The sequence below is a fragment of the Anser anser genome, assembly GCF_964211835.1.
Source record: "Anser anser genome assembly, chromosome: 5".
NCBI lineage: Eukaryota > Metazoa > Chordata > Aves > Anseriformes > Anatidae > Anser > Anser anser.
The window spans coordinates 39,575,383-39,590,149 of NC_139725.1; the positions used below are offsets into that span (position 1 = coordinate 39,575,383).

General features: G+C 51.5%; 1 protein-coding gene across 1 annotated transcript in view; it reads right to left on the reverse strand.

The window, feature by feature from the left end:
• Positions 1 to 14,767, reverse strand: part of LOC310900496 (uncharacterized protein) — a 44,528-nt gene that overhangs the window by 6,667 nt on the left and 23,094 nt on the right. Inside the window, exons 26-31 of the mRNA XM_083838562.1 lie at positions 14,552 to 14,708; positions 14,144 to 14,272; positions 13,649 to 13,775; positions 13,283 to 13,326; positions 13,000 to 13,194; positions 1,438 to 11,703 (exon numbers count right to left, since the gene is read on the reverse strand). Of these exons, the coding sequence (XP_083694688.1) occupies positions 1,438 to 11,703; positions 13,000 to 13,194; positions 13,283 to 13,326; positions 13,649 to 13,775; positions 14,144 to 14,272; positions 14,552 to 14,708 (10,918 nt within the window). The remainder of the gene's footprint in view (positions 1 to 1,437; positions 11,704 to 12,999; positions 13,195 to 13,282; positions 13,327 to 13,648; positions 13,776 to 14,143; positions 14,273 to 14,551; positions 14,709 to 14,767) is intronic.

Genomic DNA, 14,767 nt, shown 5'->3' on the forward strand with positions numbered 1-14,767 from the left:
CTTTCAGTTTAAAACTATTCCCCCTTGTCCTATCATTATCACCTGGGAGTATTGGTTGATAGTCGGCTGTGTCCTGGTTCCAGTTAGGACAGAGTTAATTTTCCCTCATAGTAGCTGGTAGGGTGCTATGTTTTGGATTAGGATGAGAAGAGCGCTGATAACATGCTGATGTTTTAATTGTTGCAGAGCAGTGTTTACACCAGGCCAAGGACTTTTCGGCTTCTGAGCCAGCAGTGTGCCCAGGTGGCCAAGAAGGCCAACAGCATCCTGGCCTGTATAAGAAGCAGTGTGGCCAGCAGGTCTAGGGAAGTGATTGTGCCCCTGTACTCGGCTCTGGTGAGGCCGCACCTTGAGTACTGTGTTCAGTTTTGGGCCCCTCGCTACAGGAAGGACATGGACGTGCTCGAGCGAGTCCAGAGAAGGGCGACCAAGCTGGTGAGGGGTCTGGAGAACAAGTCTTACGAGGAGCGGCTGAGGGAGCTGGGCTTGTTCAGCCTGGAGAAGAGGAGGCTCAGGGGCGACCTTATCGCTCTCTACAGGTACCTTAAAGGAGGCTGTAGAGAGGTGGGGGTTGGTCTGTTCTCCCACGTGCCTGGTGACAGGACGAGGGGGAATGGGTGAAAGTTGCGACAGGGGAGTTTTAGGTTGGATGTTAGGAAGTACTTCTTTACCGAAAGGGTTATTAAGCATTGGAACGGGCTGCCCAGGGAGGTGGTTGAGTCACCATCCCTGGAGGTCTTTAAAAGACGTTTAGATGTAGAGCTTAGAGATATGGTTTAGTGGAGTACTTAGTGTTAGGTCGGAGGTTGGACTCGATGATCTTGAGGTCTCTTCCAACCTAGAAATCTGTGATACTGTGATACTGTGATTATCTACCTGAGTGAAGTGTCCTTCTCCAACCTTTTTATAAGACCCCTTTTAAGTACTCAAAGGCCGTGATGAGGTCTCCCCAGAGCCTTCTCTTCTCCAGGCTGAACATCCCCAGCTCTCTCAGCATCTCTTTATAGGAGAGGTACCCCAGCCCTCTGATCATTTTTGTGGCCCTCCTCTGGACTCACTCTAAGAGGTCTCATCTTTCTTGTGCTGGGGGCCCCAAACCTGGATGCAGTATTCCAGGCAGGGCCTCATGAGGGCAGAGTACAGGGGAACAATCATCTTCCTGGACCTGCTGGTCACAACTCTTTTGATGTAGCCCAGGACTCAGTTGGGCTTCTGGACTCCAAACACAAGCTGCTGGTTCATGGCAAGACTTTTGACCACCAGAACCATCAAGTCCCTGTCTGGATTCTGCTCTCAATGAGTTCGTCCCCCAGTCTGTAATCCTGTCTGGGATAGACCCAACCCAGAAGCAGCACGTTGAACTAGGTGATAAAGACAGCAATGCTCTTATAACAGTGTAACTGCTTCCAAACATAAGAGAGATTGACAATGACATACCTGGGCTACCAGTGGTGGTAAACCTAGTGGGAAATATAGAGGTGGTGGTACTTTGGCTGGTAGAAGAAACAGAAGTTGGAAGAATAACTGTAGTCCCTGTCTTCCATGGAATCGTTGTGTTGGGGAGGGTAGAGGCAGTACTGCCTGATGATGGAGTCTGGGTAGCCACAGTGGATGTTTCCACCGGAATGGATGTTGTGGAGGACGTTGGTGTGGTAATGATGGTGGTTTTGGGCTCTGTCACAAGAGTAGAGGACTTGGCGGTGCTGGCACTGCTTGGGGCTGTGAAAGTGGTTGTGCTCTGTGCCGGAGAGGTGGAGGTCCTGCTGATCACCATGGTGCTGGTGGTGGTCGTCATCGTTGACTGGGGAAGGGTAGAGGCAGTAGTGCTGGTGGGTGAGGTGGGCGCTGTGGATGTGCTGATGATGGTCGTGCCCCGTGTTGGAGGGATACTGGTCTTGAGCACAACCGTGGTGCCAGCACTGGTTGGCGTTGTCGGCTCGGGTAGAGTAGAGGAAGGAGTGGGTGGTGCGGGAGTCTGGGTTGTCTCAGTGGACGTTTCTGCAGGAGTGGGCGTAGTTGAGGAGCTTGGCGTGGTGCTTGGTGTTGTCTCGCAGTGGTTGCGGTCACAGCACAGCACACTGACCTGGTAGTTGAAGCACATGGGGTACTTGCTGATCTGATCCTTGTTTCTGCACACAAGGCCTTTTTCGACGCTGCACTGCAGTACCTGGCCCAGGCTCTCCAGGCTCCTGTTGGGGTAGTTTTCAGCACGGCAGTTGATGTCCAGTGGATTGATGCACACATCAAATCCAGCAGCTCGGATATTTTCAAACGTCTCTATGTCTCCATCGTCGCTACCGGGGGCTGGGTAGTCCACGTCAAACCACTGTGTCCAGGCACAGCGTTCGTGGCAGATGCCCGTGGTGGCGGAGGTGCTGGCGGTACTGGTGCTGGTGGGTGAGGTGGGCGCTGTTGGTATGACGGTGGTGGTGCCTTTTGTCACAGGGGGAGAGGTCTTGATGGTGCTGGCACTGCTGGTAGGTGTGCTGACGGTGGTGGTCGTGCCTTCTGTCAGAGGGGTGGAGGCCTTGGCGGTGCTGGCACTGCTGGTAGATGCAATGGGCTCTGTTGGTGTGCTGATGATGGTGGTTGTGGACTCTGTCACAGGGGGAGAGGTCTTGATGGTGGTGGCACTGCTTGTAGGCACGATGGGCTCTGTTGGTGTGGTGATGATGATGGTGGTTGTGGGCTCTGTCACAGGGGTGGAGGCCTTGGCGGTGCTGGCACTGCTTGGGGCTGTGAATGTGGTTGTGCTCTGTGCCGGAGAGGTGGAGGTCCTGCTGATCACCGTGGTGCTGGTGGTGGTCGTCATCGTTGACTGGGGAAGGGTAGAGGAAGTAGTGGGTGATGCTGGAGTAGGTGTTGCCGCAGTGGACGTTTCAACCGGAATGGATGTTGTGGAGGACGTTGTGGTTGTTTCTGCAGTGGTCGTGGGTCTGCTTTTACTGCTGGTGGGTGAGGTGGGCGCTGTGGATGTGCTGATGATGGTCGTGCCCCGTGTTGGAGGGATACTGGTCTTGAGCACAACCGTGGTGCCAGCACTGGTTGGCGTTGTCGGCTCGGGTAGAGTAGAGGAAGGAGTGGGTGGTGCGGGAGTCTGGGTTGTCTCAGTGGACGTTTCTGCAGGAGTGGGCGTAGTTGAGGAGCTTGGCGTGGTGCTTGGTGTTGTCTCGCAGTGGTTGCGGTCACAGCACAGCACACTGACCTGGTAGTTGAAGCACATGGGGTACTTGCTGATCTGATCCTTGTTTCTGCACACAAGGCCTTTTTCGACGCTGCACTGCAGTACCTGGCCCAGGCTCTCCAGGCTCCTGTTGGGGTAGTTTTCAGCACGGCAGTTGATGTCCAGTGGATTGATGCACACATCAAATCCAGCAGCTCGGATATTTTCAAACGTCTCTATGTCTCCATCGTCGCTACCGGGGGCTGGGTAGTCCACGTCAAACCACTGTGTCCAGGCACAGCGTTCGTGGCAGATGCCCGTAGTGGCGGAGGTGCTGGCGGTACTGGTGCTGGTGGGTGAGGTGGGCGCTGTTGGTATGACGGTGGTGGTGCCTTTTGTCACAGGGGGAGAGGTCTTGATGGTGCTGGCACTGCTGGTAGGTGTGCTGACGGTGGTGGTCGTGCCTTCTGTCAGAGGGGTGGAGGCCTTGGCGGTGCTGGCACTGCTGGTAGATGCAATGGGCTCTGTTGGTGTGCTGATGATGGTGGTTGTGGACTCTGTCACAGGGGGAGAGGTCTTGATGGTGGTGGCACTGCTTGTAGGCACGATGGGCTCTGTTGGTGTGGTGATGATGATGGTGGTTGTGGGCTCTGTCACAGGGGTGGAGGCCTTGGCGGTGCTGGCACTGCTTGGGGCTGTGAAAGTGGTTGTGCTCTGTGCCGGAGAGGTGGAGGTCCTGCTGATCACCATGGTGCTGGTGGTGGTCGTCATCGTTGACTGGGGAAGGGTAGAGGCAGTAGTGCTGGTGGGTGAGGTGGGCGCTGTGGATGTGCTGATGATGGTCGTGCCCCGTGTTGGAGGGATACTGGTCTTGAGCACAACCGTGGTGCCAGCACTGGTTGGCGTTGTCGGCTCGGGTAGAGTAGAGGAAGGAGTGGGTGGTGCGGGAGTCTGGGTTGTCTCAGTGGACGTTTCTGCAGGAGTGGGCGTAGTTGAGGAGCTTGGCGTGGTGCTTGGTGTTGTCTCGCAGTGGTTGCGGTCACAGCACAGCACACTGACCTGGTAGTTGAAGCACATGGGGTACTTGCTGATCTGATCCTTGTTTCTGCACACAAGGCCTTTTTCGACGCTGCACTGCAGTACCTGGCCCAGGCTCTCCAGGCTCCTGTTGGGGTAGTTTTCAGCACGGCAGTTGATGTCCAGTGGATTGATGCACACATCAAATCCAGCAGCTCGGATATTTTCAAACGTCTCTATGTCTCCATCGTCGCTACCGGGGGCTGGGTAGTCCACGTCAAACCACTGTGTCCAGGCACAGCGTTCGTGGCAGATGCCCGTGGTGGCGGAGGTGCTGGCGGTACTGGTGCTGGTGGGTGAGGTGGGCGCTGTTGGTATGACGGTGGTGGTGCCTTTTGTCACAGGGGGAGAGGTCTTGATGGTGCTGGCACTGCTGGTAGGTGTGCTGACGGTGGTGGTCGTGCCTTCTGTCAGAGGGGTGGAGGCCTTGGCGGTGCTGGCACTGCTGGTAGATGCAATGGGCTCTGTTGGTGTGCTGATGATGGTGGTTGTGGACTCTGTCACAGGGGGAGAGGTCTTGATGGTGGTGGCACTGCTTGTAGGCACGATGGGCTCTGTTGGTGTGGTGATGATGATGGTGGTTGTGGGCTCTGTCACAGGGGTGGAGGCCTTGGCGGTGCTGGCACTGCTTGGGGCTGTGAAAGTGGTTGTGCTCTGTGCCGGAGAGGTGGAGGTCCTGCTGATCACCGTGGTGCTGGTGGTGGTCGTCATCGTTGACTGGGGAAGGGTAGAGGAAGTAGTGGGTGATGCTGGAGTAGGTGTTGCCGCAGTGGACGTTTCAACCGGAATGGATGTTGTGGAGGACGTTGTGGTCGTTTCTGCAGTGGTCGTGGGTCTGCTTTTACTGCTGGTGGGTGAGGTGGGCGCTGTGGATGTGCTGATGATGGTCGTGCCCCGTGTTGGAGGGATACTGGTCTTGAGCACAACCGTGGTGCCAGCACTGGTTGGCGTTGTCGGCTCGGGTAGAGTAGAGGAAGGAGTGGGTGGTGCGGGAGTCTGGGTTGTCTCAGTGGACGTTTCTGCAGGAGTGGGCGTAGTTGAGGAGCTTGGCGTGGTGCTTGGTGTTGTCTCGCAGTGGTTGCGGTCACAGCACAGCACACTGACCTGGTAGTTGAAGCACATGGGGTACTTGCTGATCTGATCCTTGTTTCTGCACACAAGGCCTTTTTCGACGCTGCACTGCAGTACCTGGCCCAGGCTCTCCAGGCTCCTGTTGGGGTAGTTTTCAGCACGGCAGTTGATGTCCAGTGGATTGATGCACACATCAAATCCAGCAGCTCGGATATTTTCAAACGTCTCTATGTCTCCATCGTCGCTACCGGGGGCTGGGTAGTCCACGTCAAACCACTGTGTCCAGGCACAGCGTTCGTGGCAGATGCCCGTGGTGGCGGAGGTGCTGGCGGTACTGGTGCTGGTGGGTGAGGTGGGCGCTGTTGGTATGACGGTGGTGGTGCCTTTTGTCACAGGGGGAGAGGTCTTGATGGTGCTGGCACTGCTGGTAGGTGTGCTGACGGTGGTGGTCGTGCCTTCTGTCAGAGGGGTGGAGGCCTTGGCGGTGCTGGCACTGCTGGTAGATGCAATGGGCTCTGTTGGTGTGCTGATGATGGTGGTTGTGGACTCTGTCACAGGGGGAGAGGTCTTGATGGTGGTGGCACTGCTTGTAGGCACGATGGGCTCTGTTGGTGTGGTGATGATGATGGTGGTTGTGGGCTCTGTCACAGGGGTGGAGGCCTTGGCGGTGCTGGCACTGCTTGGGGCTGTGAAAGTGGTTGTGCTCTGTGCCGGAGAGGTGGAGGTCCTGCTGATCACCATGGTGCTGGTGGTGGTCGTCATCGTTGACTGGGGAAGGGTAGAGGCAGTAGTGCTGGTGGGTGAGGTGGGCGCTGTGGATGTGCTGATGATGGTCGTGCCCCGTGTTGGAGGGATACTGGTCTTGAGCACAACCGTGGTGCCAGCACTGGTTGGCGTTGTCGGCTCGGGTAGAGTAGAGGAAGGAGTGGGTGGTGCGGGAGTCTGGGTTGTCTCAGTGGACGTTTCTGCAGGAGTGGGCGTAGTTGAGGAGCTTGGCGTGGTGCTTGGTGTTGTCTCGCAGTGGTTGCGGTCACAGCACAGCACACTGACCTGGTAGTTGAAGCACATGGGGTACTTGCTGATCTGATCCTTGTTTCTGCACACAAGGCCTTTTTCGACGCTGCACTGCAGTACCTGGCCCAGGCTCTCCAGGCTCCTGTTGGGGTAGTTTTCAGCACGGCAGTTGATGTCCAGTGGATTGATGCACACATCAAATCCAGCAGCTCGGATATTTTCAAACGTCTCTATGTCTCCATCGTCGCTACCGGGGGCTGGGTAGTCCACGTCAAACCACTGTGTCCAGGCACAGCGTTCGTGGCAGATGCCCGTGGTGGCGGAGGTGCTGGCGGTACTGGTGCTGGTGGGTGAGGTGGGCGCTGTTGGTATGACGGTGGTGGTGCCTTTTGTCACAGGGGGAGAGGTCTTGATGGTGCTGGCACTGCTGGTAGGTGTGCTGACGGTGGTGGTCGTGCCTTCTGTCAGAGGGGTGGAGGCCTTGGCGGTGCTGGCACTGCTGGTAGATGCAATGGGCTCTGTTGGTGTGCTGATGATGGTGGTTGTGGACTCTGTCACAGGGGGAGAGGTCTTGATGGTGGTGGCACTGCTTGTAGGCACGATGGGCTCTGTTGGTGTGGTGATGATGATGGTGGTTGTGGGCTCTGTCACAGGGGTGGAGGCCTTGGCGGTGCTGGCACTGCTTGGGGCTGTGAATGTGGTTGTGCTCTGTGCCGGAGAGGTGGAGGTCCTGCTGATCACCGTGGTGCTGGTGGTGGTCGTCATCGTTGACTGGGGAAGGGTAGAGGAAGTAGTGGGTGATGCTGGAGTAGGTGTTGCCGCAGTGGACGTTTCAACCGGAATGGATGTTGTGGAGGACGTTGTGGTCGTTTCTGCAGTGGTCGTGGGTCTGCTTTTACTGCTGGTGGGTGAGGTGGGCGCTGTGGATGTGCTGATGATGGTCGTGCCCCGTGTTGGAGGGATACTGGTCTTGAGCACAACCGTGGTGCCAGCACTGGTTGGCGTTGTCGGCTCGGGTAGAGTAGAGGAAGGAGTGGGTGGTGCGGGAGTCTGGGTTGTCTCAGTGGACGTTTCTGCAGGAGTGGGCGTAGTTGAGGAGCTTGGCGTGGTGCTTGGTGTTGTCTCGCAGTGGTTGCGGTCACAGCACAGCACACTGACCTGGTAGTTGAAGCACATGGGGTACTTGCTGATCTGATCCTTGTTTCTGCACACAAGGCCTTTTTCGACGCTGCACTGCAGTACCTGGCCCAGGCTCTCCAGGCTCCTGTTGGGGTAGTTTTCAGCACGGCAGTTGATGTCCAGTGGATTGATGCACACATCAAATCCAGCAGCTCGGATATTTTCAAACGTCTCTATGTCTCCATCGTCGCTACCGGGGGCTGGGTAGTCCACGTCAAACCACTGTGTCCAGGCACAGCGTTCGTGGCAGATGCCCGTGGTGGCGGAGGTGCTGGCGGTACTGGTGCTGGTGGGTGAGGTGGGCGCTGTTGGTATGACGGTGGTGGTGCCTTTTGTCACAGGGGGAGAGGTCTTGATGGTGCTGGCACTGCTGGTAGGTGTGCTGACGGTGGTGGTCGTGCCTTCTGTCAGAGGGGTGGAGGCCTTGGCGGTGCTGGCACTGCTGGTAGATGCAATGGGCTCTGTTGGTGTGCTGATGATGGTGGTTGTGGACTCTGTCACAGGGGGAGAGGTCTTGATGGTGGTGGCACTGCTTGTAGGCACGATGGGCTCTGTTGGTGTGGTGATGATGATGGTGGTTGTGGGCTCTGTCACAGGGGTGGAGGCCTTGGCGGTGCTGGCACTGCTTGGGGCTGTGAATGTGGTTGTGCTCTGTGCCGGAGAGGTGGAGGTCCTGCTGATCACCGTGGTGCTGGTGGTGGTCGTCATCGTTGACTGGGGAAGGGTAGAGGAAGTAGTGGGTGATGCTGGAGTAGGTGTTGCCGCAGTGGACGTTTCAACCGGAATGGATGTTGTGGAGGACGTTGTGGTCGTTTCTGCAGTGGTCGTGGGTCTGCTTTTACTGCTGGTGGGTGAGGTGGGCGCTGTGGATGTGCTGATGATGGTCGTGCCCCGTGTTGGAGGGACACTGGTCTTGAGCACAACCGTGGTGCCAGCACTGGTTGGCGTTGTCGGCTCGGGTAGAGTAGAGGAAGGAGTGGGTGGTGCGGGAGTCTGGGTTGTCTCAGTGGACGTTTCTGCAGGAGTGGGCGTAGTTGAGGAGCTTGGCGTGGTGCTTGGTGTTGTCTCGCAGTGGTTGCGGTCACAGCACAGCACACTGACCTGGTAGTTGAAGCACATGGGGTACTTGCTGATCTGATCCTTGTTTCTGCACACAAGGCCTTTTTCGACGCTGCACTGCAGTACCTGGCCCAGGCTCTCCAGGCTCCTGTTGGGGTAGTTTTCAGCACGGCAGTTGATGTCCAGTGGATTGATGCACACATCAAATCCAGCAGCTCGGATATTTTCAAACGTCTCTATGTCTCCATCGTCGCTACCGGGGGCTGGGTAGTCCACGTCAAACCACTGTGTCCAGGCACAGCGTTCGTGGCAGATGCCCGTGGTGGCGGAGGTGCTGGCGGTACTGGTGCTGGTGGGTGAGGTGGGCGCTGTTGGTATGACGGTGGTGGTGCCTTTTGTCACAGGGGGAGAGGTCTTGATGGTGCTGGCACTGCTGGTAGGTGTGCTGACGGTGGTGGTCGTGCCTTCTGTCAGAGGGGTGGAGGCCTTGGCGGTGCTGGCACTGCTGGTAGATGCAATGGGCTCTGTTGGTGTGCTGATGATGGTGGTTGTGGACTCTGTCACAGGGGGAGAGGTCTTGATGGTGGTGGCACTGCTTGTAGGCACGATGGGCTCTGTTGGTGTGGTGATGATGATGGTGGTTGTGGGCTCTGTCACAGGGGTGGAGGCCTTGGCGGTGCTGGCACTGCTTGGGGCTGTGAAAGTGGTTGTGCTCTGTGCCGGAGAGGTGGAGGTCCTGCTGATCACCATGGTGCTGGTGGTGGTCGTCATCGTTGACTGGGGAAGGGTAGAGGCAGTAGTGCTGGTGGGTGAGGTGGGCGCTGTGGATGTGCTGATGATGGTCGTGCCCCGTGTTGGAGGGATACTGGTCTTGAGCACAACCGTGGTGCCAGCACTGGTTGGCGTTGTCGGCTCGGGTAGAGTAGAGGAAGGAGTGGGTGGTGCGGGAGTCTGGGTTGTCTCAGTGGACGTTTCTGCAGGAGTGGGCGTAGTTGAGGAGCTTGGCGTGGTGCTTGGTGTTGTCTCGCAGTGGTTGCGGTCACAGCACAGCACACTGACCTGGTAGTTGAAGCACATGGGGTACTTGCTGATCTGATCCTTGTTTCTGCACACAAGGCCTTTTTCGACGCTGCACTGCAGTACCTGGCCCAGGCTCTCCAGGCTCCTGTTGGGGTAGTTTTCAGCACGGCAGTTGATGTCCAGTGGATTGATGCACACATCAAATCCAGCAGCTCGGATATTTTCAAACGTCTCTATGTCTCCATCGTCGCTACCGGGGGCTGGGTAGTCCACGTCAAACCACTGTGTCCAGGCACAGCGTTCGTGGCAGATGCCCGTGGTGGCGGAGGTGCTGGCGGTACTGGTGCTGGTGGGTGAGGTGGGCGCTGTTGGTATGACGGTGGTGGTGCCTTTTGTCACAGGGGGAGAGGTCTTGATGGTGCTGGCACTGCTGGTAGGTGTGCTGACGGTGGTGGTCGTGCCTTCTGTCAGAGGGGTGGAGGCCTTGGCGGTGCTGGCACTGCTGGTAGATGCAATGGGCTCTGTTGGTGTGCTGATGATGGTGGTTGTGGACTCTGTCACAGGGGGAGAGGTCTTGATGGTGGTGGCACTGCTTGTAGGCACGATGGGCTCTGTTGGTGTGGTGATGATGATGGTGGTTGTGGGCTCTGTCACAGGGGTGGAGGCCTTGGCGGTGCTGGCACTGCTTGGGGCTGTGAAAGTGGTTGTGCTCTGTGCCGGAGAGGTGGAGGTCCTGCTGATCACCATGGTGCTGGTGGTGGTCGTCATCGTTGACTGGGGAAGGGTAGAGGCAGTAGTGCTGGTGGGTGAGGTGGGCGCTGTGGATGTGCTGATGATGGTCGTGCCCCGTGTTGGAGGGATACTGGTCTTGAGCACAACCGTGGTGCCAGCACTGGTTGGCGTTGTCGGCTCGGGTAGAGTAGAGGAAGGAGTGGGTGGTGCGGGAGTCTGGGTTGTCTCAGTGGACGTTTCTGCAGGAGTGGGCGTAGTTGAGGAGCTTGGCGTGGTGCTTGGTGTTGTCTCGCAGTGGTTGCGGTCACAGCACAGCACACTGACCTGGTAGTTGAAGCACATGGGGTACTTGCTGATCTGATCCTTGTTTCTGCACACAAGGCCTTTTTCGACGCTGCACTGCAGTACCTGGCCCAGGCTCTCCAGGCTCCTGTTGGGGTAGTTTTCAGCACGGCAGTTGATGTCCAGTGGATTGATGCACACATCAAATCCAGCAGCTCGGATATTTTCAAACGTCTCTATGTCTCCATCGTCGCTACCGGAGGCTGGGTAGTCCACGTCAAACCACTGTGTCCAGGCACAGCGCTCGTGGCAGATGCCCGTGGTGGCGGAGGTGCTGGCGGTACTGGTGCTGGTGGGTGAGGTGGGCGCTGTTGGTATGACGGTGGTGGTGCCTTTTGTCACAGGGGGAGAGGTCTTGATGGTGCTGGCACTGCTGGTAGGTGTGCTGACGGTGGTGGTCGTGCCTTCTGTCAGAGGGGTGGAGGCCTTGGCGGTGCTGGCACTGCTGGTAGATGCAATGGTCTCTGTTGGTGTGGCGATGATGGCGGTTGTGACTTTTGTGACAGAGGGAGACGTCTTGATGGTGGTGGCACTACTGCTAGTTGTGGTGGATTGTTTTGGTGTGGTTGTGCTTTCTGTTATCTCTGTGACGTTTGGTGTTAATGTTGTTACATCTGTTTTTTGAGCTTCTGTTTGTTTTCCTGTAGTTGGTGGTTGTGTCTTTGTCTGTATTGTAAATGGTGTTTCTATAGCAGTAGTTGTTTGTATTTCTGAACATGGTTTATAACTACAGCATAGTATTCTGATGTTGTAGTTATAGCATTGCTTAGATTCTTGGTCTTTGTTATTGCATATCAATCCTCTGGTTTGACTGCATTCTATTATTTGATCAAGATATTCTATTCCTATATCTGGGTGTTCTTCTGCTCTGCATTGAACTCCGCTTGGGTTTTTACAAACGCTGTATCCGTTCTTTTTTAGACTTTCAAAATTTTCATAGTCTCCACTGTCCTCTCCGGTTTTAGGCTGTGTGCTATCATACCATTCTGACCATTCACATACATTCTTCACACATACAGTTGTCACTGGTGTTGTGGTTGTGATTTCTGTAATTAAAAGGAAGAAATATAAGTCTTGTTTTCTGTTACTAAAGTGACAGTAATTATTTATTTTCATATATTTTACTGTTTTACGTAATAGTATATATGTTCATATAGTATTTTAATTTTAATAAACTTTCTTTGACAGCCTTTAGTTTCATTTCTAAGGTAGGTTTCTATCTCATCTCTGTATTTTTTTCTAGTTGTATTTAATCTGACATTAAAAAATTGTATTTAAATATAGTTAATGTAACATGCGTTATGTGGAATGTTGATAGATAAGATAATGTGATCTCATGCCTGTTACAATAGAAGTAAGAGGATTTTTTATTTTTCATACTATTATCTCTAGTTATTTATGCTTAGCTACATAACTACACATAATGTAAAATATTTTTACCGGTTAATGACTTTTCTACTTATTTTAGTATTATAACATGTCACATATTTGTAAACTGCCAATATAAACTAATAGTTTAGCTTCATATAATAGTTTATAGTAGTTTATACAGTTGAAATAATAAACATATGAAAAATATTTAGGATATAATTTAATATATACATAGTTTCTTCTTACTTTAATAACATTTCTTGTCATATTCTTAACATTATGAAAATAAGCATATGGAATATGTACCACTTTCTCCATATCAATGTTACATCTGCTTAACAGAAGACTTATATTTAATTGTACAGTTCTTGTGGTAGTATTGTATAATTTTCTTGAAATATTTCTCAATTTTTCACAATTAGGTGGCCAGTACAATGAGTTAACTGCAGGAATAATGTAGAAGTGCATTGCAGGAATACGATATTGTTAAAGATTAACAATTAGGAATGGTTTCAAAGAATGGTTTTAAATAATTTGAGTATACGTTCAAACTGAATTTCTTATTTTCATTTTGCGCTAATATGGTCGGTAATTTTTAAAATGGTTCTAACTGTCTTTTGTGTGTTCAGACTTTGTTTTAGAATTGCTCTTTTTTATTTGCAGGGAAGTGAGGAGATTCTCCAGAGTGCAATAACTAATAAGCTCTGTTATTTTTCCACTGGAAAAAACATGGTGAAACAGTGGAGACTGACTTTGTAAGAAATGCTATACATTTCTACATCCTTGATTATGGTCTAAAAAGCATCTGATGCTGGTCGGCTGAATTGGTTGAACTGGAAATTCTTCCAGAAGAAGTCAATAGTTTCAAGTAAAAGTGTGTGTCATTAACTGATGAAAAGGATCTGCCTTTCAGGCAAGTTTTAATCCCTTCCAGAGATTTTTCAGTTATTTTAAAGAGTATTGATGCATACCTGAAGCAGTAGTTGTGGGCTGACTTGTAGAAAATGTAAATGGGGTTGTTGTTGAGATGCCACATCTAAAGATACTTCTGTTTATTGTTCCATTGACATCGCACGTTGCACTGAAACACCATCCCGTTCCATCTGTGGTGTTGTAGATGAGTTCGTTGTATTTATATGTGTTCCCTTCATAAATGCAGTTACATGCTGTAATTCAGAAGGTTTTTGTCAGTCATCTATGAAAAGATAATATCTAGTACTTCATTTTCTTATTAATACTTAATAGCTGTCTTACCTTTATCATCAAACTTGCACTGTAAACCTTCTAATGTGCATTCACTGAAATAAAAAATAGAAAAAAAAACACATCTTTTTTATTATGACCTGATTTTATTACTGTCATCTTTCTGCCAGATACTGGCATCAAGTATCAAGAATTGAACAATTGTGAATGAGAACTTGGTTGATTCAGTTACTCGGATTCAAATGGGCATGTTGCCTAAATACCAGCTAATTAGTAACTGCTTGTTCCAGGCCTTATTTTTACACAGGCATCATAAAACTTTCACGACTCCTGTCATGAAACAGAAACATGCAATTTTCCATTACTGATTTGTTCATTTTTCCTTGTGCATAATTAGGCTGATATGTTAAGCCTTACCATAATTGACATTCATCACGTCTATATATCTTCCCATCTTCATTATCATAACAGTCACAGAGACTGACGCACTTCATCTGATCCTCATGAAAATACGGCTTGTCTGGTGGGCAGTTAGGGTAGCAGCCTGAAGCAAGGAAAGAGCACATATAAGGTAGAAAACATGCAAATGAGATACAGTCAGGAAAAGTTTTATTTGTTCAGAACGTGTTTGCAGGTCTTGTTTTTAATAGTCACAATTTTTGCTAATTATTTTTTCCAACAATCCTAAAAAATAATGCAGAGAACTAATATTAGCACAGCCCACAAGGACTTAGCCCCAGAGATGTTTTTAGCTCCATTTTCCAGGCTTTGTCTTCCTTCATGTGAATGCAATGTTGTTGAAGAGAATTAAATGGTGGAAAAACAGCTGATAGAGAAAATAGACTCCATTAAAGACAATTAAAAAAATATAATTAAATACACCCACTTAAGAGTACTTGCAGCTCTTTTTACCTTCTAAACCTGGCAAGTTATGGAGGCATTTTCCGCTTGGGTTCCTACAGGTCTTCATACAGGAGGCTCCACAAGGTTTATAGTGCCATTCACATTCCCCTTGTTGATTATAGTAATCACAGAACAGTGCTAAGGAGAAACAGAAATTTGGATGTGTTCAGAAAAGAACGACCTCTTTTGATTCATGTCTGTTCATCAGATCCCTGATATGCTGCTTGAACAGTCTTGAAAACAGACTTGAAAACCATGAATAGGTGAAAGTGTGAGCATCGTAACAGTGCAAAAAGTCTACACAGTAAGATTATAAGGCATGTACATGAGATACCCAGAGTGTGTGTTCAAGCATATAAGCAAGGCATGACTGTGTATTTACACTCTCAGGAACAGTGTATATAAGATAAAACTCACGACAGATTGATGGGGTTCTCCAGGCTATGCAGACACCAACTTCACTACATGCTTGAGCATAGGCAGCTACTGCTGTACAGAAGCAATCACAGTCTCCTCCAGAGTCACAGGCACAAGCATCTGTCACACATGCCTGGTAATATTTTGCTGGTTCAACCTGTTATAAAAAAGAAGAGTTATATTATACATCCTGTCTTCTAAATTCTTTCTTAGTTT